The sequence below is a fragment of the Danio rerio genome, chromosome 25 (genome assembly GCF_052040795.2).
Source record: "Danio rerio strain M-AB ecotype USA chromosome 25, GRCz13ab, whole genome shotgun sequence".
Lineage (NCBI taxonomy): Eukaryota > Metazoa > Chordata > Actinopteri > Cypriniformes > Danionidae > Danio > Danio rerio.
In genome coordinates, this window is record NC_141045.1 from 14,078,759 (window position 1) to 14,101,200 (window position 22,442).

Below are 22,442 nucleotides of genomic sequence, written 5' to 3' on the forward strand. Positions count from 1 at the left end.
CCTTGAGCAGAACAATTTTTTTTTGGAATCTCTCCCTTTGTGATCCTAAAAAAGAAAGAAGGGCACACAGAAGTAGAACACTACCAATGTGAGTAAATGATGACTCAAATGTCTTTTTTAGGTGAACTGTATCCTCAAAAGCAGCCACAACTATAGCTTTCTAAAAACACTAGCATTGCACAGTTCTGCCATCAGATCAGCACATTGATCTCAACGGGCTGGTCTACCAAACAGGAAACCCCAAACTAGAAAACTGGCCTTTAAAACTGAAGTCGAGAACGAGAAAGAGATGAAAATACAGCTTGGAAGACGAGCAGAGGAGCACAAAAATAAAGAGATTATTCCACAGCAGAAAGCAGCCCAACCGCAAGTGCTAATAAACAAAGAAACAACCCGTCACTATAGCGAGACGGTTACATCACCAAAATCTATATTTCCAATTCGAGTTTAGTCACAGCATCTGAACCGCAGAGAGACTGTGTGTGATGGTGACAATGGTATTGATCATTCAAACACACTCTTTAATGTGGGAACAAACCCCTTCGTGCATCAACAAATATGTCAATATCCATCCAAGCCATGATTATTCACTGGGAGCCAAACAGCATGCTTATTTTAGGTGTTTTCTACAATATGGTTATCATTTGTGTTTCTCGCCTATGTAAAATAAGACTTTATTAATTTATATAACTGACTAATTATTTTGCATGTTCTATATACATCTTTATTTGCATTTAAGGCCTGTTTTTGTTCTGCTTCCCATTACAACATCAGCAAAATTGCACATTTGCATGAAAAAATAGAAGTAAAAGCTAGAAGCAAATTGCATTTTTTAGATGTTTTTTTAGATTCTCGCTTGCATACCTTTAATGCAGAATTTAAGTTAACACAATTAACCCTTTGTCACGTGGGATGTTTTTCAGTGTGTATATATATATATATATATATATATATATATATATATATATATATATATATAGAAACTTTTTTTTTTTTCATTTTTTCATTTTTTCAAAAACTAATTTTAGGGGTTTTTCACCTTAACCAGTTTAACTCTGCTGTTATTTTGGGATTTCGGCCTGGATTTTGCCTACCCAAATTTAACAAGCTTCCCAAACAGAACATTTTAGGTTCTGTGTGGTCTAGCGTGCTGTAATTAATTTTGGTGTTTCCTGCACATATCTGTAATCATAGGAAAAAAGAAAAATGTCTCTACCATAAATCTATGCGAAAGTTTTTGTTTTCTAACTGATGAGAGGTGCTATACAAGCCACAAGGACCGATCATTGTTTTCTTATTTCACTATTCTTTGGTTTGATCAAACATAATTCACTGTGTTTGGACCACGTTAGACATATAAAAGGAATACTTATGCACATCACCTCAAAAACAGAGGTGAAATGGCCCTGAATCACATAGCATAAGGTAAGAGATGACAGCTGTCTGTGCTATCTGGGGCTGCTTATTGATCATAAATGTATTGTTTTCACTTCTGCGGAAACACCTCGATTCTTTCAGCAACTGTTTGATATGTGAATATAATTTAGTAAAAAGAATGCTATAGTACCGGCAAGAGCTTTTATTTGAGCTATAACTTGTACATTTGTCATATGAAAAATATGAAAATAAGCCAATGTAAAAGCTGGGATATCTAAAATACTGTGTATTTAAGTGTAAATAACTTTTATACAGTAGAATGAAAACCAAAGTGATGCATATGTGCATATGTGCAAATATGGATTCTACACTTTCAAACGAAACCACTTACAAAATGTGAGGTGATAGCTTAATTAGGTTAGATTAACTTTAACCAAGTATTTCCTGATGGCATAATTACACTCTAAAAAGTTAAGTTATTCATTTAACCCAATGGTTGAGTTAAAAATGTTTGTGCTTCGGTGGGTTATTTTTAACCTTTTGAATTTCAAGAGGCAACCAAAGACTATAGAATACACAAGACTTGTCCCTCATATAGTTTTGAATAGGGAAAACTGTACTGGTCAATATGGTGAATGAAGCCCCGCCTACTAGTACAGGAGCCAATCATCGATCGTTATAGACTGATGCAGAAGCTCGGACCAGACGTGTGCTTTTACGACAACTTTTTGTGGTCAACAAACACACTGGAATCTCAGCAAATACTTTCTTCACAGACATAAGAATTATATCCACATAAAGCTTGAAATCTCTACTTTTAAATAAAACACTAGTAAACTTGGAAAAAAAGCTTTTTGGTTTTGTATTGTAATATGTATGAAACGACCGTGAGGTATAGTCAGTCTTGTCAAACGCACATCACATGACAACAACTACTCAAACGCCCACAAACTTAAAGAGTCACTGTCATTTCTGGAGGAGATTCGCCATCAAGACTAAATTGTGAATTACTTTAATATGTAATGCAAAAATTATCTAGAGGATGATAATATGCAGAACGTCCATAAATAAGGTTGGTGTCGTTCCTTTCAAGTGCACATGCACATAAGCTTGGGCAATCTGAAAATGTTTGATTTGAACATTTAGAAATTATACTTATGTGACAGTTGTTGTTTAATTTTATTGCAGATTCCAAATATGTAATCGTAAGCTTGGCAAAGAGTTTAAGAGAATTTGATGTTTCCCCATTCAGACAGAATGCCCGAAAGGCGTTTTAAAGATGACCGCTAAGTGAAATGACTTAAAGGGGACTTAGAGTGAACTGTTTCAACTGAACACAGAACAGCTGTAATAATATGCGTGCATAATGTTGTTTTTGCTATATAAGGTTTATTTAAGCTCTAACACAATAATATTGTTGTTATTTTTTTAGCAAATTATACCTCTCTCCTTGTCGTGAATTTTATATCTGTTTCACCAACTCTATTATTATTGATGATACAAGTGCGCACTTCAACGATCTATATAAAATGGATAAAAGCGATTTCTCTACCTCCCGCGTTCATCTCTACAGTTTTTTGGGGTAAGTAATGCACATACTCGCTAACTGAAGCTACGTTGTAAAAAATGTAATGACAAAGAGTCAAGACAACAAATATTTTTATGTTGCTTCAACTTATTTTAATAAGTTAATCAGGTTTTAACAAACATTTATGTTTATAGTCAGTTTGAATGGTGTAAGTTGAGACGGCTAAAAAAGTTTATTTGATTCACCAAAACAATTAAGGCAGAATTACGTTTTTACAGTGTGAATGAAAACAAAACTAAAACTAAATTCCATGTTTGATAAAATGTGACTTGTAGACTCTGCAAATAATAATTTGAGAAATTTCTATCCATAGTTTCTATGAAAAAATTCTTTCAGCTCACTAAAAATTGTCATTTCTACTAGATATATACTTTTAATCTACTTTATCAGTTCATTATTTCACAATTCTGACTTCGGACTCACGCAATTGAGAAAAAAATGTCACTGATATAAAATAAATATCTATAAATGTGCATAAGTATCACAAAGGCACTATATCATGGCCACAATGCAATTGATAAATATGTAAACATCTTTTTCCCTCTACACTAAAAAATCCTTGCTGCTCGTTTAAAATACTCATTTAAAATGAGTTGAAACAACACAATTTTTGAGTTTTTTGGAGGTACAATAATTATTTCATTTTCAATTCACCTAAATTAGTAAAAAAAAAACATTATATATATATATATATATATATATAATGTATATATATATATATATATATATATATATATATAATGTATATATATATATATATATATATATATATATATATATGTATATATATATATATATATATATATATATATATATATATATATATATATACATTATATATATATATATATATATATATATATATATATATATATATAATGTATATATATATATATATATATATATATATATATATATATATATATATAAAATGTGTATATATACACAAATCGATTTAGTTCACTTTATATATATATATATATATATATATATATATATATATATATATATATATATATATATATATATATATATATATATATATATATATATAAAGTGAACTAAATCGATTTGTGTTGGGACAACATGAAAAAAAAATGTGTAGAACCCAGCATTTTTTACAATGTAATACACTGTAAAAAATACAGGGTCCCACGTCTCAATGTATTCATGTTGTCCCAACACCAATCAATTAAGTTCACTTAGATTTAAGTGGATTAATCATAAAACAATTAAGCTGTCTCCAAAAAAAACCTCAAGAATCGTGCTGCTTCAGCTCATTTTAGATAAGTAGTTTGAACGAGCAGCGAAATCATTTGTTTGAGTGCACATCAAATCACAAATCCACCACAACAATGACATCTTCTCTACCTGGAACAAGCGTCTATTTCCCAGAATTCCATTCTCGCAGGTGAGCAAAAGAATTTAGCAACTTACCGACAACCATGAGCGTGAACTCGAAGCCCCTCTTCACAGATTTCCTGTACACCTGGTTGGGGAGGTTGGCGAATCCAACATAACCCTCCAGATTCCTCTGCTGGAAGAAAAAACAGTCTTACTCCACATTCCTCTGATTAAAGAGCACAAACAGCACCCCCATTACCGTTATCCCTCTCAAAACAGGGCTCAAGAGGACTTCAGACGCAGGTCTGTGCTAATATTACCATTAATTACAGTGGATAACGTCAAGCTAACATGCAGGGTTTCCACAACAAAGGAGAACAAGCAATTGGACTAATTTGAGGATAAGCAAGCAGATCAGTGTAAAGCACATACAACACACTGAAAACTGCTACAGGTCCAATTTTGGCTACTAAGTAAATAACTAAAATTAAATTAAATGATTAAAATAATTTCCAAAAACTTAAACCGAATTGAGGAAAAAGCACTCGACTTTGGAAACCCAAAAGTCAATAGGGAAAAGGAAGGATTGCATGGGATTTCGCGAGAAACAGCCAGTTACATTTTGTATCAATTCCATCATGAGCTCTATATCATCATGCAGACAGTGAATTTCGCTCCAGATGACGGTCAGTGCTTTGTCCAGCTGTATGCTGTCCTTCTCCATCCCTTTCTCTGCATGGTTTTCCGTCTCTTGTAATCTCATGTTCTCGGAAGTCGAAGCACACGCTACGCGAGGCAAACACAATTGATCGCTTTACTTTAGTTCCGCGGAGCTTCTCATGCATGGTGGGCCAATGGAAAACGAAATAGTAGGGGACATTCTGATCACTTAGAGAGATGAATATGTAGAATGGGGAGGGCTAGATAACTTTTTGTGTGTGAATGAATGGCCATGATCATGTTTTTGTATTATAAACCATTACAACGGTACCATATTGGTAGCATATTGGGATAATGTGACGACATTGTGAAATCTTGTCATAAAAATGGAATTTACTGTGTATAACCCTGAATGTAAAACATTTATGTACACCTAAGTAATTTGTAATGCAAGCTAATTATTATATTATGGAAACACAAACTCACAGCATTTTCATAACATTGCGTCATAAAATATCAAAACATATTGTAAAACTCCAAAACCAAACTAAAAAGGGCTTAGGGGTAGCTTAATTAATGTGTCGGTGCTCTTTGGGTAAGGGATTCATCAGCAAAAATTCATCTAAGGCAGTTAAAAAAAAAAAGTGGAAACAATATTAAAAAGAATTAACTTTTTAATATTTTTTCCACATTTTTTGAGTGGTTTGAACACATTTTTTTCTGTTTATTCCAATTGTTAAGCTTTCTTAAACTTGTACATAAACTAAAATTGTACTGATTAAACCAGAAAACCTTTATTCAATCATTAAAATTAAATACCAAACATTAAAATGTAACAAATTCTTAAAAGAATTACACATTAAAATAATTTTTGGGACATTATCAATAAAGTTGTATAAACATTTAAATTACTTAAAAATATATATATATTTAAAAACATTTAACATTTTTACCCATTTTTCCACAAAATAACCAATTTAGTAACATGATTAAATATACGGTGGCCGAGAGAGCTTTACCTACTGCAATTTAAGAAAACGTGCAATTAAAAAACGGCAGCAAATTAAGAAAAGATCTCCATCAGTTTGACAGCTCACGAATCCTCACAACACATTTTTTAAAATTGCGCTGCATTTTCACACAACGCAAACAATTTATCAAAATGCACTGCATTTTCTTACAACACAACATAAAACGTTTCAAGGAGACCCAAAAATGTGATTCACTCGGCTATTTAGGCTATGGTTACTTAGACTAATAAATAATAAAAGCCAATGGAATCCGGATGTAAAAATACATAAACAAAAAAAACTCACCTTTTAATGATCAACCTCACTGATCAATAGTCACAACACAGTGGCATCGGTCTCGTTTATGGGCCCCCTCGAAACATTTCCGTTGTGTTCTGTTCTTTTTGTGTCGTGAAAAATTCAGTGTGTTTTCGTAAAATGTTTGCAATGTGAGAAAATGTTGCGCATTTCATTCATTTGTTTGGATTGTGGGAAAATGCAGTGCGTTTTTTATGTGTATGCATTTTTTTCTGCACATGTCCTGTTAAACAGATTTCTTAATGTGATGGCGTTTTTTGTAATTGCGTGTGTTTTCTTAAATTGCAGCACGTTAAGCTTTCTCGGCCATCGCATATATGTAATCTTTCACAAAATATCCATTTTAATAAATTGTTAAAATGCATTCATTGCTAAAATTCACATTTGTAAATGGCCAATATGGATAGATATTTGAATGATATTCAAAACCATTTAAATTAATTAAAAAGGTACTGTCGTTTACCTAATTTTCAGAAAATAGTTTTCATATTGGACTAAATTTGACTAGTACATCACTAAAATTCAACCATGAATTATTAATTACAGAATTTTTGATAGCATAGCATAGCCCTCGCTAATGCTGACACGCACCACTCAAATATTGTAACTACTCGTCACAACTACGCATATCGCTAATTCTGTGATTGGCCGGCTTGGTAGTGATGACGAGCATGGGCGATGCTGAGAGCCATAAGCCCGATGGAGCGAGTGTTTACAAGTGTCGAGTCAAGGAGCTTCAGATGGAGACTTTGTTTTGTGTTTACCTTATGATTAAAGTTGTAGCAGGTCTGCCGGTTCCCGCATCTGAATGATTAAATTTGAGCTACTTGTAGCATTCAGAAAAAAAAAACACACACACTAAGAAACTCGACACAAAGAACATAAAAACCTACTGCCAACCAGCTTTCGGTAATGTTATTGCAGACTGATCAACAAACAGCGTGCAAAAATATAGACACACAACTACACCAAGGCAGGCACCGTGGGTCATGCTGATCACTCGGTGTAGAAGTATAAACTAGACCTAAGTTTCATACAAATTCAATGCAAATGCCTGACTAAAGGCGAATTATTGATGTGCAGTGCAAATTACATGGTGTGTTTGCTGTGAACGTGTGGAATTTGCGTCAAATATTTGTCTTCCGAATTCAATAAAGTTGTGAAAATTTCTGTGAGGGGTAAAACATCCCATGAGTAAACAAGGGCAAGTGATTAAGTGCTCTGCATTTGGTGTGAACTAAGCATTAACCATGATTTTATTTTAATAATAATCTTTTCTTACTCTACTTACCATAGTTCAAACACTGTATTTAAATTAGGTAAACCCGCCATGCTATATTGTAACATGGTATCGTAATGTTGCCTAAATCTCAAAAAATTGATGTGCTTCACATTTCAATATTCATGTTTTCTTCCAAAAAATAAGCTTCTGAAATTAAAGAATTGCAATTAAGTGTCTGTATTCTCCTTAAAATAACTGTGGGAAGAAAGATCTAACAAAATCTAACAGAATTTTAAGCTAAAAAGATGGAAATGTGAGATGCAAACTCTGAATTGCAAAAAAATGAAAGGACAGTTTTTAGTATAGTAATGAAAAAAAGATAAAGAGTTATGAGTAACAAAATGGTAAGTTAAGAGAATCTATTATGTAAAGCTGTTACTATTGATGTAAAGCTGTTTTACAGTCACACATTCAGACTTTCTCCTTAATAATATAGTTACAGAAACGTTTTCTTTACAAATCCTAAATGTGGAAATCCTATTGGCAATTAATGGCCAACAAAGTACAACATTATTCAGTCAATTAAACAAAGCAAATGTTGTTTTGAAGTCATTTTTTACATGTAATTTCAGACTGAATATTCAAAGTTGCATGGTAAACAATGTATGGAGCGTGTTACAAATTGTCACTGAATAAATTTGTGAATATTAAACTAACTTTACTATCAAATACTAAGGTAAAGCTGCTTTTATATTCGCACATTCAGTCAGTGACAACTTGTGACATTCTCCCTATATTGTTTACCATGGTACTTTGAATGATCGGTTACATGCATTTGATTTGCGTCAACTTTTTTTTTTAGAGTTCAAATAAGTTGTGAAAACTTCTGTGAAGGGGAAAAACATCCCATGAGTAAACTAGAGCAAGTGACGATGTGCTCTGCGTTTGGTGTGAAAACAGCATTATAAAAATTAACCATGATTTTATTTTTAATAATAACCTTTTGTGCTCTATTTACCAGAGTTTAACCACTGTATCTAATTTAGTTAAACATGCCACGCTGTATTGTAACATGAGTTGTGTAGGCTAAATCTCCAAAATCAGAGTTTTACATCTCACAACTAATATTCTATTCCAAGAAATTGCCTTTTCAAATGACAGAATTGTAATTATGTCTATGTTCTCAATAAAATAACTGTGAGAAAAAAAAATCCAGGTTTAGAGAAAATAAATCAAATAAATTGGGAAAAATCAGGACAGCAAACTCAGAATTTGAAGGTAAAAACAACGGAAATATGAGACGGAAATATGTAAAGTTGTTTTTTTATTCACACATTCAGAGTTTTTTCTTAATACTTAAGTCACGAATATTCAAAGTAGCTTGGTAAACAATAAATGGACTGTGTCACAAGTTGTCACTGAATGATAAAACCAACTTTACCTCAATATGAGTACTACAGAACACTGGAAAGTATATTGAGGTAAATTTGGTTTTATATTCGCACATTCATTCAGTAATACATGACATGCTCCCCATAGTGTTTCCCACGCTACTTTGAATATTTAGTCTAAAATCAAATGCAATTATGATTTCAAAACAACATTAGCACTCTTTAATTGTCTGTTAACAATTTTGTACATTGATAGTTACTGGCTGGTAATATAATCTCCCATATTAGAATTAGCAAAAAACTCTTCTAATACTCTTCTGAAACGAAATTATCAAGGGAAAATACTGAATGAGGTAAAATAAAACTAGCTTTACCTCAATGTATCAAATAAATCGCTATCAGCGCAATTAAGAGAGTAAATAAATAATAGCTGGATACTTTTAAGCAGTACATGTGAAAGCGGCTTGCCACAACAGATGAATGATTAGCGGCCAGTCACACTTGGAATCATCTCGCCCACCACCATGCAAATACAAGAATCAATAAGCCTGGTGTGTATTAAATGCATTATCTCCCCAGATTTAGACAAATGAATGAATATTGTACTCACTGCAACGCTGGACACAGCTGAGTCGGGTCTCTCGATCATTGTCCTGTGACAACACCCACTCTGAATCCCAATAGATCAGGCATAAAAAGATGAGTCGACTCTAATAAAAAGCGGTCGAGAGCAGAAGACGAACCCTTACGGCGCACTCGGGCTTGGACTAAATTAATGGCTTTTTGGGGAAGGTAAACGTGCAGGGGACGAAAACAGGCATGCGAGCATCGGCCGGGGGAAAAATGTTACAACGCTGCGAGCATGAAAGGCGATTGTCCTCCTCCGGGAGAGATCTACTCCTATTGGACACCAAATGGATGGTTGTGGTGATGTCATGGAATCCCACCCACCCACTCATTTCATTGGCTGACGGGATACTACTATGAATTGTGGTATTTGTAGTTACAAGTAAAAGGATGCGATGGAGATATTTCTACTCATAATACAAATATTTTAGAAATGAGACATGTCAGTATGTAGATATAAAAAAATAGAAAAGAAAAATATTTTAAGTATATTTTTGATAACAGATTATAAGATAAATCATTTAAACTGTAATAAGCCTACATGTGCCCTCAAGTGGAATAATCAAATAGTAGCCTACTTGCAGTGATAAGGTAAAGTTAATTTATATTCACACAAATAAATGTAATATTCACACAGACTTTTTCCTTAATGAAATAATTTTATAAAAGTTTTCTTTGCAAATTCTAATAAGTGCATCATATTAGCAGCCAACGACTATCAAAATATAGGCTAATGTTCACAGTCAAATAAACACTGCTAATGTTGTTTTGAAGTCATTCTTACATGTGATTTCTGGCCGAATATTCAAAGTATTATTGTAAACAATATAGGGATAATGTCACAAGCATTTTTACAATCATTGGTTATAAGTTGTCACTGAACAAATGTGTGAATGTAAAACTAACTTTACCCCAACCTTTAACTTTTGCTATTTTGTTTATAATAATACCAAAGTCCTAATAATATTAGGCTATGTTTTATTATACTACATATTGTTTGTTAACCCTTTAACTGCACCACCAAGAAAAAAAATGTTTGCATTTAATTTAATTTCAAATATTTGCATTTTAACTACTAATGTCGCTAAACACACTCAATACATGTTTTAACACATACCATAATTTCTAAAATATCAACATCTTCCAAATAGTTAATATGTCGGTTTAAGTTAAAAGTACCGGAATTAATACATATTTGATATATTACACATTCCTTTAATCAGTTATGAAGTAGCCCACGTGTGCCCTCAAGTGGAATAATCAAATAGCACTTGCAGTGATGAGGTAAAGTTGGTTTTATATTCACACACTGTGACTTTCTCCTCAATATTATTATTTCATAAAAGTATTTTTTGCAAATTCTAATAAGTGCAATCACATTATCGGCCAATGTATATCAAAATGCATATTTACAGTCAATTAAATAGTGCTAATGTTGTTTTAAAGTTATACTTACATTGGATTTCAGAGTACCATATTCAAAGTACCATAGTAAACAATATAGGGAGCATGTCACAAAGCGTCACTGACGAATGTGTGAATGTAAAACCAAATTTATCCCAATCTTTCACTTTTGCTATTTTGTTTATAATAATAATAATAATAGGCCTAATATTATCCAATTTTTTTGAGTACATAATTGTTTATTACCCTTTTAACTGCCCCACCAAGAAAACTATTTTTGGAATTCGTTTCTTAACTCCTAATGCCACTAGTTAACACAATCCATGCATTTTTATTTCAACACATCAAATAATCTCTAAAAATCAACCTCTACCAAATGGTTAATACGTCAGTTTATGTTAAAAGTACCGGAATAAACACATATATTGTTGACAATCTGCATATATGATGTGTGAGACTAATTTATTTAAAAACATAATCAAAATAAAACATTTTTGAACACTAAGTCATCTTTATTTTTTAAATTATGCCATAAAATATTTCAGATTCTCATTTAACGTGTTTTCTTGAAACCAAATTTAAGTGTAGTAGTGCAACAGGATTATGTTTGTTTGATTTTATTGTACACTAACAATGCTGTGTAGTCATTCATTCATTAATTTTCTTGTCGGCTTAGTCCCTTTATTAATCCGGGGTCACCACAGCGGAATGAATCACCAACTTATCAAGCAAGTTTTTACGCAGCGGATGCCCTTCCAGCCGCAACCCATCTCTGGGAAACATTCACACACACACACACACTCATACACTATGGACAATTTAGCCTACCCAATTCACCTCTACCACATGTCTTTGTACTGTGGGGGAAACCGGAGCACCCGGAGGAAACCCACGTGAAGGCAGGGAGAACATGCAAACTCCACACAGAAACGCCAACTGAGTTGAGGATCAAACCAGCGACCCAGCGACCTTTTTGCTATGAGGCAACAGCACTACCTACTGTGCCACTGCCTCACCCGCTGTGTAGTACAAACCAGTATTTAAAAGTAATTCTTGACTATTATGAAATAAAATGACTTTCACATTCTATTTAACATTCTATTAATATTCTAATCACTATTTAAAACAATTAAAATATGGTCAACCATTTGGTAGAGCAAGCAGTTAATTACCTTGTTAATAAATATGTTTATACATAATGCTTTTTAGGAGGTTTACTTGAAAACAGCCCTGCAAATACTCTTTTGAATATTTGTATTAATTTATTTGAAGTATTGATTATATTATATGTGAAAAAAAACATTTCCTAAAAGGGCTTTCATAGTTTTAGAAACTACAAGACCCCCAAATATGCTCAAGAAACCCCAAACACTTAAAAGGCATCTAATTATTGAATAAAGACACTGTTTATACTTTCAAAGAATGACAATTAGGTCTAAAATATTAATTCACAGTGGCACAGTGGGTAATACGATCACCTTACAGCAAGAAGGTTGCTTTAAAAACATATGCTATAAGTAAATTGAATAAACTAAATTAGTGTAGGTGTGTGAATGCAAGAATGTATAGGTGTTTCCCAGTACAGGGTTGCAGCTGAAAGGGCATCGCTGTATAAAACATATGCTGGATATGTTGGCGGTTCATTCCGCTGTGGAATAAAGGTACAAAGGCAAAGGAAAATGAATAAATAAATTTAATTTGTTTACAGTTGCAGTCAGAATTATTAACCTCCCTGAATTATTAGCCCTGTTTATTTTTTCCCTATAATTTTAGTTTAACTGACACATTTGTAAACATGATTGTTTTAATAGCTCATTTCTAATAACTGATTTATCTTTGCCATGATGACACTAAATAATATTTTACTAGATATTTTTCAAGACACTTCTATACAGCTAAAGTGACATTTAAAGGCTTAATATATATGTTCATTAGGGTCACTAGACAGGTTAGGGTAATTAGGTAATTTATTGTATAATGATGATGGTTTGTTCTGTAGACTATAAAAGAAATATAGCCTAAAGGGGCTAATAATATTCACCTTAAAATGTTTGTTTTTTTAAACTGATTTTATTTTAGCTAAAATTAAAAACAGATAAAACCTTCTCCAGAAGAAAAGATATTATCAGACATTCTGTGAAAATTTCCCTGCTCTGTTAAACATAATTTGGGTAATGTTTAAAAGAAAATAAAAATCTAAAATAATTCTGACTTCAGATGTGTAGTAGTCAACATTTAAAGTGAATCAAAAAACATTTTTCAAAATTGTTTTAAGAATGAAGGTTGTTCTGTAGTTTAAGGAAAAATTTGATGAAAGGTTTTGATCTACTTCAAAAGTTTACAACTGTATATTAAAATCTAATTTTAGACAGAATTTACTTGAATCATATTGAATCATATTCAAACATTTTAAATAAATGTTATATTTATTGTAAACATAAATCGTATTTTGCTTTAATACATTATTTTAGAATATAAATCAGTGTTTACCCTTTATTTTCCCCTTTTAATTATGTGTATTTTCATTTTTTTTAAAAACATTTTTCCTCAAAAATCAGTCATTATTTTTTCAACCTCCTGTATAAATGCCCCTGACCTAAACTGTTAAGATGTTTATTGGTGGGCATCAAAACAATGAAAGTCTTCACAGATCACATTGTATGCAACGTTTTTATTAGTAGTAATAGCTCCTTAGAAAAATTTTGAAATTGTTTCATATAGACATTGAGTTCAACACATTTTAATTATTATTACTATAAATTATAAAAGTCTAAGTAGCCTGAATAGAAGTCTAAAAGTAACAGATACCCTATAAAAGTATATATATATATATTAGGTGGAGAGTTTATACAAAAACATCTTCCAAGTTTCATTTAGGTGAGTCTGAAGCTGTTTTCTGATCTATGGCGTTCATGGCCGTCTGGACCCACTTATCGTCTGGATTCCTAAAGATATGTGTCTTCGTTGTTGTTACGAACCTAAAGCAGATGAGAATAAAACAATACACATTAACATGAGGACAAGCTCACACAATGTATCTAAAGGGGCAGGAGCTGTGTGTCCAATAATACGACTCCAGTCGATTAAGAGGAATTCTGCTGTTACTGCCTTCAACGCAGCAGTGTGAGACAACGTGCTGACCTGAAACGTAAAATATTCACCAGTAAAATTCAGCCCGTTTTATTTATCCTGCTTTTTAAAATACAGTTAGGCTATGCCAATTTTATGAAGAGACATATTAAAAGTGTTTTAGTTTGTTTAAATTGGACAATCTGGAGCAGCAAACGCTTTTAATCGAGATTTGTTATCAGACTCAACCAGAAGAGGAATCAGGCAGCGCGTAGACATCACCTCACACACTAACAATAATTATGGAGTCTTCATTCTGCAGCTATGAGAAACCACAGGAGAATGCCCGATGCTGCGTCCAAAAATTGCAAACAATCTGTTTTAAACACTATCCGAAAAGTAATTGTGTCCCAAATCGTAGTTTAGGAGTTTCCCAAAGTTACCCGGATGATCCACTGTTTCGTCGTCACTATAAACGTGTTAGTTGGTTAGTTAATCCAATTAGTTAGTTTATCGTTAATCAGTTAACAGCCTACTTAGACACAAATTGAATTTCTAAGAAACAAATTATGCCAACGTTGTGAATGTGACATCAAACAGGAAAAGAAAAGTAGTAAAAATGTTTACTATTTTTCATAACATTAATATTATGTGAAGGAATAATAGGTGTAAAATATTATTTGTTATATATTTAGAAGCAGCATTTATTAAAAATTAAAACAGATTATTTTAAACAAGCTATTTATTAAAATCATATTTAATTAGATTTTTTACTATAGTTTTTGATTACTTTTATTTAATTTATTAAAATAAACTGCTTATTTATTTAATCTGTTTGAGTATTTTCTGTATATTTATATATTTTATTTTTAGATTTTCGTACGTATTTTCGCAATACATTTTACAATTATTTCTCTACTTTTACAAATACAATACTTTTTATAATTATTTTTTTGATTTTTTCTCTAAACATTTCAGAAAGTTCAGTTTGAAAAGCTGACCCAACCTATGCATAAAAGAAAAGTTTTTTTGAAGTATTAGACATGACAATGTTTTAATAAGCAATAATAAAAAATTTCACAGCATGAGATCATTAAGATTTATTGTCACATACAAATTAGATCAACACATCTAAATAATATAATATTCATTCATTCATTTTCTTTTCAGCTTAGTCCCTTTATTAATCTGGGGTCGCCACAGCGGAATGAACCGCCAAATTATAACGTAGCGAATGCCCTTCCAGCTGCCACCCATCACTGGGAAACATCCATACACACTCATTCACACACATACACTGTGGACAATTTAGCCTACCCAGTTCACTATATAAAGTTATAAGATATATAGTAGTAAAGAACTTTATTAATCTCATTGAGAGGGAACTCATTTGCCAGCATACACTTCACAATAAAATAAATTATTTAACAACACATACCAACAACAAAAAAAAAAGAGACAGTACAACAACTCACACAAAAAAACAGTACAACAACAAATATATATGTATAAAGCAAGTTATAAGAGTATTCTGATATTTCACAAAAGAGACAACACATTTTAGACAATTTATCACAAAAAAATATTGTATATATTACAATAACAACAAATATTCTGCAACTTTATTTTACAAATGTTCATATGTATGGGGAATGTATCTGAGCAGGGGCAGTAAACATCTTCCGAGTTTCATACTGGTGAGTTTGAACCTGGTTTCTTGTCTATGGCTTTCATTGTCTTCTGCACCCACTTATTTTCTGGATTCATACAGATATGTCTCTTTGCTGTTACAAACCTAAACCAGAGAATAAAGCATTAGTATGTGTATGAATCAAAAATAATTTATTAGCAGTGTTTCAGCTGTATGTCTATATAAAGTAAAGCAGCGTTTCTCAACCACGCTTCTGGAGAACCACCAGCTCTGTACATTTTCCATGTCTCCTTAACCAAACATACCTGATTCAGATCATCACATCTTTAGCAGAGACTAAATAGATCTGTAATTTGTGACAGACAAGGGAAACATCCAAAACGTGCAGTCAGAGTTGCTGGTCCTCTAGGAACGTTGTTGAGAAAAACTGATATAGAGGATACTCACACAATGTGGTTGAAGGGGCAGATGCTGCTTGTCCAGTAATAAGACTTTAGGCGATTCGGAGGAATTTTGCTGTTACTGCCTTTACCAAAGCAGCAGATACTGGTCGAAGCATCACCAGAATATGGCTGACCTGGAAAAGTAAAATGCTCGCTAGTAAAATTGAACACGTTTTTAATTATCAAGGATTTTAAAAATAGGCTATGGTTAGATATTTTCAGAAAGAGAAGACTAAAAACATTTCTAGTATAACATTACCACCCTTATTAACCCAGTTGATTGATTAAAATAAGAACTGAAATTTTTTTTTTTTGTATTACAAGTTGATGTAGTCATGTTTGAACATGCAAATGAGGCATGAAATGCTTTACGCCAGTGGCTCTGTGTTGATGCTATATATAGAGTATACTGTATGTATGTGAAATAACATGAATCTGTAAAGAAGCAATCTCTAAGCTCTTAATTTTTAATAAAACAATTAAACATGTACAGTAAATTGTAATTTAAAAAATATAGACATAAAAAAATGTGATAATATACTTTAAAGTGTATTTCGCATGTCTTCTTTCTATTAGACAAAAAAAAAAAAACACAATGAAGAATCCCACAAATTCCCAAAATCTCAAAATTAAAAGATAGGCTACACAAAAAACTGTTTTTGCCTAACGTGTCTGTCCTTCTAATGGAGAATCTGGAACTGAAAGTTGTTTCCGTCTCATACAAGAGAGGAGAAATTAATCTAACTCACCATCTGAGGATTGAGGCAGAAGAGCGCAGCACAGCACTGCAAACAGTAAAGCGGTCTTCATGATGATCTTCATTCTTCAGGTATGATTGATGAACCATTCGAGAAAGAGAGTCTGAGTATGAGGTAAACTGCCAGAGCTCCATTATATAGAGGGAGACCATCAGTTAATGTCAATTCTGAAAGAATTCCCCTGCTCTAAATCTGTGGATCGGTGATGCAAACTTTTCTGAGGAAAAAATTCTGCCCCTATTTTCATCTGCATTTTTAAAGTTCAATATATAATTAAAGCTGCAAGCAGCGATGATAGGGACCTCGCACCCGGGCTCACCGCCGCCCGGTGGCATTACGATGACAGAGAACAGCGAACAACAATAATTTCAGTCGATATATTTTTAAAAATCTGAGAAAATCACAGGTTTATGCCAAACTTCCTCCTGTCAGCAGGTGGCGCTATAACTGTGACTCAATATTGGCATGTAGATGCCTTCAGTAGAGGAATTTAATCAACCATGTGAAGTTTCAGGCACATGGGACATTGTGTGGCTAAGTTATAAGCCAAACTACCTTCTGCCAGCAGGTGGCGCTATGACTGACTCAATATTGTTATGTGGATGTGTTCAGGGGAGGACTTTTATCCACCATGTGAAGTTTCAGGCTGATCGGACTTTGTGTGGTTGAGTTATGAGGACTTCCTGTTACATGGCGAAGCGTTGAGATTTGTCATGCCGCCACGGACACGCCCCTCTGCAAAAACTCCAGACCCTAACAATATATCATCGCTAGGGCTTTCAGATGACACCACTCAAATTTGGTGCTGATACGATAAAGTTTGTGGGAGGAGTTTGTTACTCTGTGAATCATGTCATTTCCTGTGGCCAGCAGGTGGCGCTATAACTGTATCTGGATATTGGCATGTAAACTTGTTCAGGTCAGGACTCTTATGAAGCGTGTGGATTTTGAGGCAGATCGGATAATGCATGCCTGAGTTATAACGACTTCCTGTTTTGTGGCGAATCATCAAAGTTTGCGTGGCCGCCACGGACACTCCCATCAATGAAAACTCTAAAGCTTCGCAATTTAACATCGCCAAGGCCTTTAGATGACAAAACCCAATTTTGGTGTTGATCGGATAAAATCCCTAGGAGGAGTTTGTTAAAATACAATGCCTGGAAATGGCAAAAACGCCACTTTTTCGCCGAAGGAAGTTAAAAATATCTTCCTTCCTGTTGGGTTTGAGATATGGCTCCAATAGACTTTTTCCTATGTTTTGGCATGTTTGAGGTGTGTGCCAATTTTTGTGCATGTGCGTGATTCGTAGATCAGGGGCTCGTCCGTTAAATTTTTATAGGTGGCGCTGTTGAGTCATTTTGCCATGCCCACTTTAATATTTTTATGGGCATGTGTTCAGGAGAGGACTTTTATCAACCATGTGAAGTTTCAGGCGGATCGGACATTGTGTGGTTGAGTTATAAGGACTTCCTGTTCCATGGCGAAGCGTTGAGGTTTGTCTTGCCGCCACGGACCCGCCCCTCTCCGAAAATTCTAAATCTTCACAATATATCATCTCTAGAGCTTTCAGATGACACCACCCAATTTTGGTGCTGATACGAAAAAAATTGTGGGAGGAGTTTGTTACAGTGTAAAACATGTAATTTCCTGTGGCCAGCAGGTGGCGCTATAACTGTATTTGGATATCGGCATGTAAACATGTTCAGGTCAGGTCAGGGCTCTTATCAAACCTGTGAATTTTGAGGCAGACCGGATAATGCATGCCTGAGTTATAACGACTTCCTGTTTCGTGGCGAATCAAAGTTTGCGAGGCCGTCACGGACACGCCCATCGACGAAAACTCTAAAGCTTGGCAATTTAACATCGCCAAGGCCTTTAGATGACAAAACCCAATTTTGGTGTCGATCGGATAAAATCCCTAGGAGGAGTTCGTTAAAATACAACGCCTGAAAATGGCAAAAACGCCACTTTTTCGCTGCAGGAAGTCAAAAATATCCGACTTCCTGTTGGGTTTGAGATACGGCTCCAAGAGACTTTTTTGTATGTTTTGGTGTGTTTGAGGTGTGTGCTAATTTTCGTGCATGTGCGTGATTCGTATATCGGGGGCTCGTCCGTTTAATTTTTCTAGGTGGCGCTGTCGAGTCATTTTGCCACGCCCACTTCCGAAGCCCATAACAACCGTAAATTTTCGCCACTTCTGAGGCGTGTGCAAAGTTGCGTGAGTATTCGGGCATGTTTAACCCCTCAAAACCGCGATTCATTCCGCGGAAGAAGAAGAAGAAGAAACGGAGCAATTCCAATAGGGCCTTGCACCGTTCTGTGCTCGGTCCCTAAATATAGATTATTCAGCACAGTGTAAACTACAAAGGAAATACCCCAAGCCTATAGTACTGTCTAATCATGGAAGATAATTAAAAATGACCTATCTAAATATAGATGCTCTGTCTGTGAAATTGACCAGCCCTCTGTTTCTCTTCGTTCATCAGCTAATTAAAGTTAGTGTGAGCGCCATCCTGAAAGTGAAACATACACTCCGACTAACTTGAGTTCCAATACTTGTAATGATTCACATTTCCCTCTTTCAACATTTAAAACATTTCAGTAACATGATCTCATGCAATATATTCAGTTTATTGTGTGGATCATTTGGGCCACAGTGCTTATATATATTTCATCATATTTTTAAAACAAACAGTTGAGGGCAAAATGTGAAATATTTATTCTTTATCAAACATTTCATAAGTAATATTTAATGGAGCATTCATTTTTACAGAATTTCCAATAATGTTTTTTTTTTTAGAGAAAGTTTTATTTGTTTTATTTCAGCCAGAATAAAAGCAGTTTTTTTATTTTTCTAAAACCATTTTAATGTCAATATTATTAGATTTCTTAAGCATTTTCCCCCCGATAGTCTACAGAACCATCATTATTCAATACATTTGCCTGATACCCTAATTTGCCTGATACCCTGATGCCTAGTTAACCAAATTAACCTATTAAGCCTTTAAATTGCTCTTTAATCTGAATGCTAAAAAATATCTAGTAAAATATTATATACGGCCAGCATGACAAAGATAAAAATAAATGAGTTATTAGAAATGAATTGTTAAAACTCTCATGATTAGAAATGCGTTGAAAAATCCTTTTTGTTTAACAAAAATTGAGGAAAATATAAAAGCATTATAATTAAACAGAATTGCTAATAATTCTGACTTCAGCTGTATATTCCCCAAGTTTCAAATACGCTCTTAAAAATGCAGTTCTGTTATTGGCATTGATGATTCAAGAGACTTTAACATTCATGGAACCTTTTAATTCAACAAAAGACTATTTAGATCATGGTTCTTTGAAGAATCTTTCACTTTAAGATTGTTTGAGGAACCAAAACAGTGGCGTCACTGTTAAAAAAATCTTGCTTGTTCTTCCTGGAACCTTAATTTTTAAGAGCATAACAATTTCAGAAATACATTTAAAAATCAGTTTTAATTTGTATTAATAAAGGAAAAAGTCTTGCAAACAAGTAGACTAACATGTACAGTTGAAGTCAGAATTATTAGCCCCCTTTTGATTTTTATTTTCTTTTTTAAATATTTCCCAAATGATTTTCAACAGAGCAAGAAAATTTTCAGTAAGTCTGATAATATTTTTTTTTCTTCTGGAGAAAGTCTTATTTGTTTTATTTTGGCTAGAAAAAAAAAGCAGTTATTAATAAAAAAAAACATTTTTGGGACAAAATTATTAGCCCTTTTAAGCTTTTTTTTTTTTTAAATAATCTACAGAACAAAACATCCCTTTACAATAACTTGCCTAATTACCCTAACCTGTTCACCTTATTAACCTAGTTAAGCCTTTAAATGTCACTTTAAGCTGTATAGAAGTGTCTTGAAAAATATCAAGTCAAATATTATTTACTGTCATCATGGCAAAGATAAAATAAATCAGTTGTTAAAAGTAAGTTTTAAAACTATTAAGTTTAGAAATGTGCTGAAACAATCTTCCCTCCATTAAACAGAAAATGGGGAAAAAAATAAACAAGGCATTAATAATTCAGGGGGGCTAATAATTCTGACTTCAACTGTATAACCAAATAAGTGTCTTAATTAATCTAGTCAGCTGAAGTACGCACAACACAGTGTGAGAAAAATGATTAAATCTTTTATTCTCCAGGTATGATTTACCTCAAGGGGTCAAAATGTGATGATTATGTACCGCCAGTATAAATGATAAAAAGAAATCCTATTTTTTGCCGATTCTCTAAACCAGTAGCAGCCTTCTTCTGTGCAGAAAATAACACTCTGCCTTAGCTTGAACACTATTGCTTTTCTCCTCCCTGAAGATGTTAGGTGTTAAAATGTAAGTGCTATTTTCATTTAGGAAATACCCTATACATCTATCTATAGGCAAGCAGGGGCGTCAAACATGCTGCTCGCAAAGGTGAAACAACTTTAACAGCATTAAGTGACATCAGCACTCAAGGCATTGGCAGATGATATCATATTTAATTATAGTTAAACATTAATGATTTAGTTTTTAAGAAACTAGTCCCTAAAAATTGCTGTAAAATTTACAGTATTGGCAATTTTGGTTGCCACTAATACTGTAAAATTTACAAGAGAACTGTAATTAACAAGTACAATTGCACTTCAGTTTTACAACACAATTAAAATAATTATTTTACAGTTCACTTGTACATTTTATAGAGCAAATTATTAGCAAATAATTGATTAAGATATTTGTAGTATATAATAATTATTATAACTGCTACTTGGGGGAATTTTATAAAGCAGTTACATAAACAGGGCTTGCAAACTGCTATGCCACACAGGCCCAAATATGATAGTTCAGGAACCTCAATAAAGTAATCAAAAATTATGAATGGAGGTTAAATATTATTTGATGTTTATAAAACATTACTATATTGTTCTATTCTTGTCTATTACAATATTGTAAATCATTTTAATTTATGCAGCAATCACTTAAAACATTTGATTTTATGATGCCCTGTTAAAATTATTTAATGATTTAGCATTTTTTGTTTATTAAAAATGTTTGATATTTTAATTTAATATAAAATGTTTACTTTTAGGTTTATTCATTCGTTTTCTTGTTGGCTTAGTACCTTTATTAATTCAGGGTCTTCACAGCGGAATGAACCGTCAACTTATCCAGCACGTTTTTACGCAGCGGATGCCCTTCCAGCCACAACCCATCTCTGGGAAACATCCACACACACCCATTCACTATACGGACAATTTAGCCTACCCAATTCACCTGTCCCACATGTCTTTGGACTGTGGGGGAAACTGGAGCACCCGGAGGAAACCCACATGAATGCAGGAAGAACATGCAAACTCCACACAGAAACGCCAACTGAGCCGAGGCTCGAACCAGCAAATTTTTTGCTGTGAGGCAACAACACCAACTACTGCGCCACTGCGTCAACTACTGTTAAGTTAGTAAATAAAAAGTTTTACTGGTGGACAATAAAAGTCTTCATGTATCACATTATGTAACATTTTTATTAGTGAAACTTTTTAAGAGATTGGTTTATTAGTAAAATATAGTCACAGATATCAACAC

General features: G+C 33.3%; 2 protein-coding genes and 1 long non-coding RNA gene across 12 annotated transcripts in view; 1 reads left to right on the forward strand and 2 right to left on the reverse strand.

Annotated features, from left to right (window-relative positions):
* septin15 (septin 15) overlaps positions 1-9,795 on the reverse strand; it is a 54,149-nt gene extending 44,354 nt beyond the window's left edge. For 2 of the 10 annotated variants that reach the window (XR_015525864.1, XM_087311201.1), the window contains exons 1-2: positions 9,521-9,795; positions 4,403-4,499 (exon numbers count right to left, since the gene is read on the reverse strand). Coding sequence is in view for 8 of the 10 variants with exons in the window: in XM_087311201.1 (XP_087167327.1) it covers positions 4,403-4,499; positions 9,521-9,559 (136 nt within the window). In the remaining 2 variants the exon portion in view is untranslated. 10 annotated transcript variants of the gene reach the window in all.
* A 5,873-nt stretch (positions 9,796-15,668) lies between these two features.
* LOC147830822 (C-C motif chemokine 5) lies at positions 15,669-17,061 on the reverse strand. Its single transcript, XM_087311939.1, has 3 exons — positions 16,854-17,061; positions 16,109-16,238; positions 15,669-15,805 (listed from the first exon to the last, which is right to left on the reverse strand). Exons 1-3 carry the CDS (start codon positions 16,924-16,926, stop codon positions 15,700-15,702), a joined length of 309 nt encoding a protein of 102 aa, XP_087168065.1. The 5' UTR covers positions 16,927-17,061; the 3' UTR covers positions 15,669-15,699.
* Positions 15,805-22,442, forward strand: LOC147830823 (uncharacterized). The gene is made up of 4 exons (XR_015526307.1): positions 15,805-17,140; positions 19,203-19,702; positions 20,123-20,843; positions 21,002-22,442. It is a non-coding gene; the product is annotated as an uncharacterized LOC147830823 (long non-coding RNA).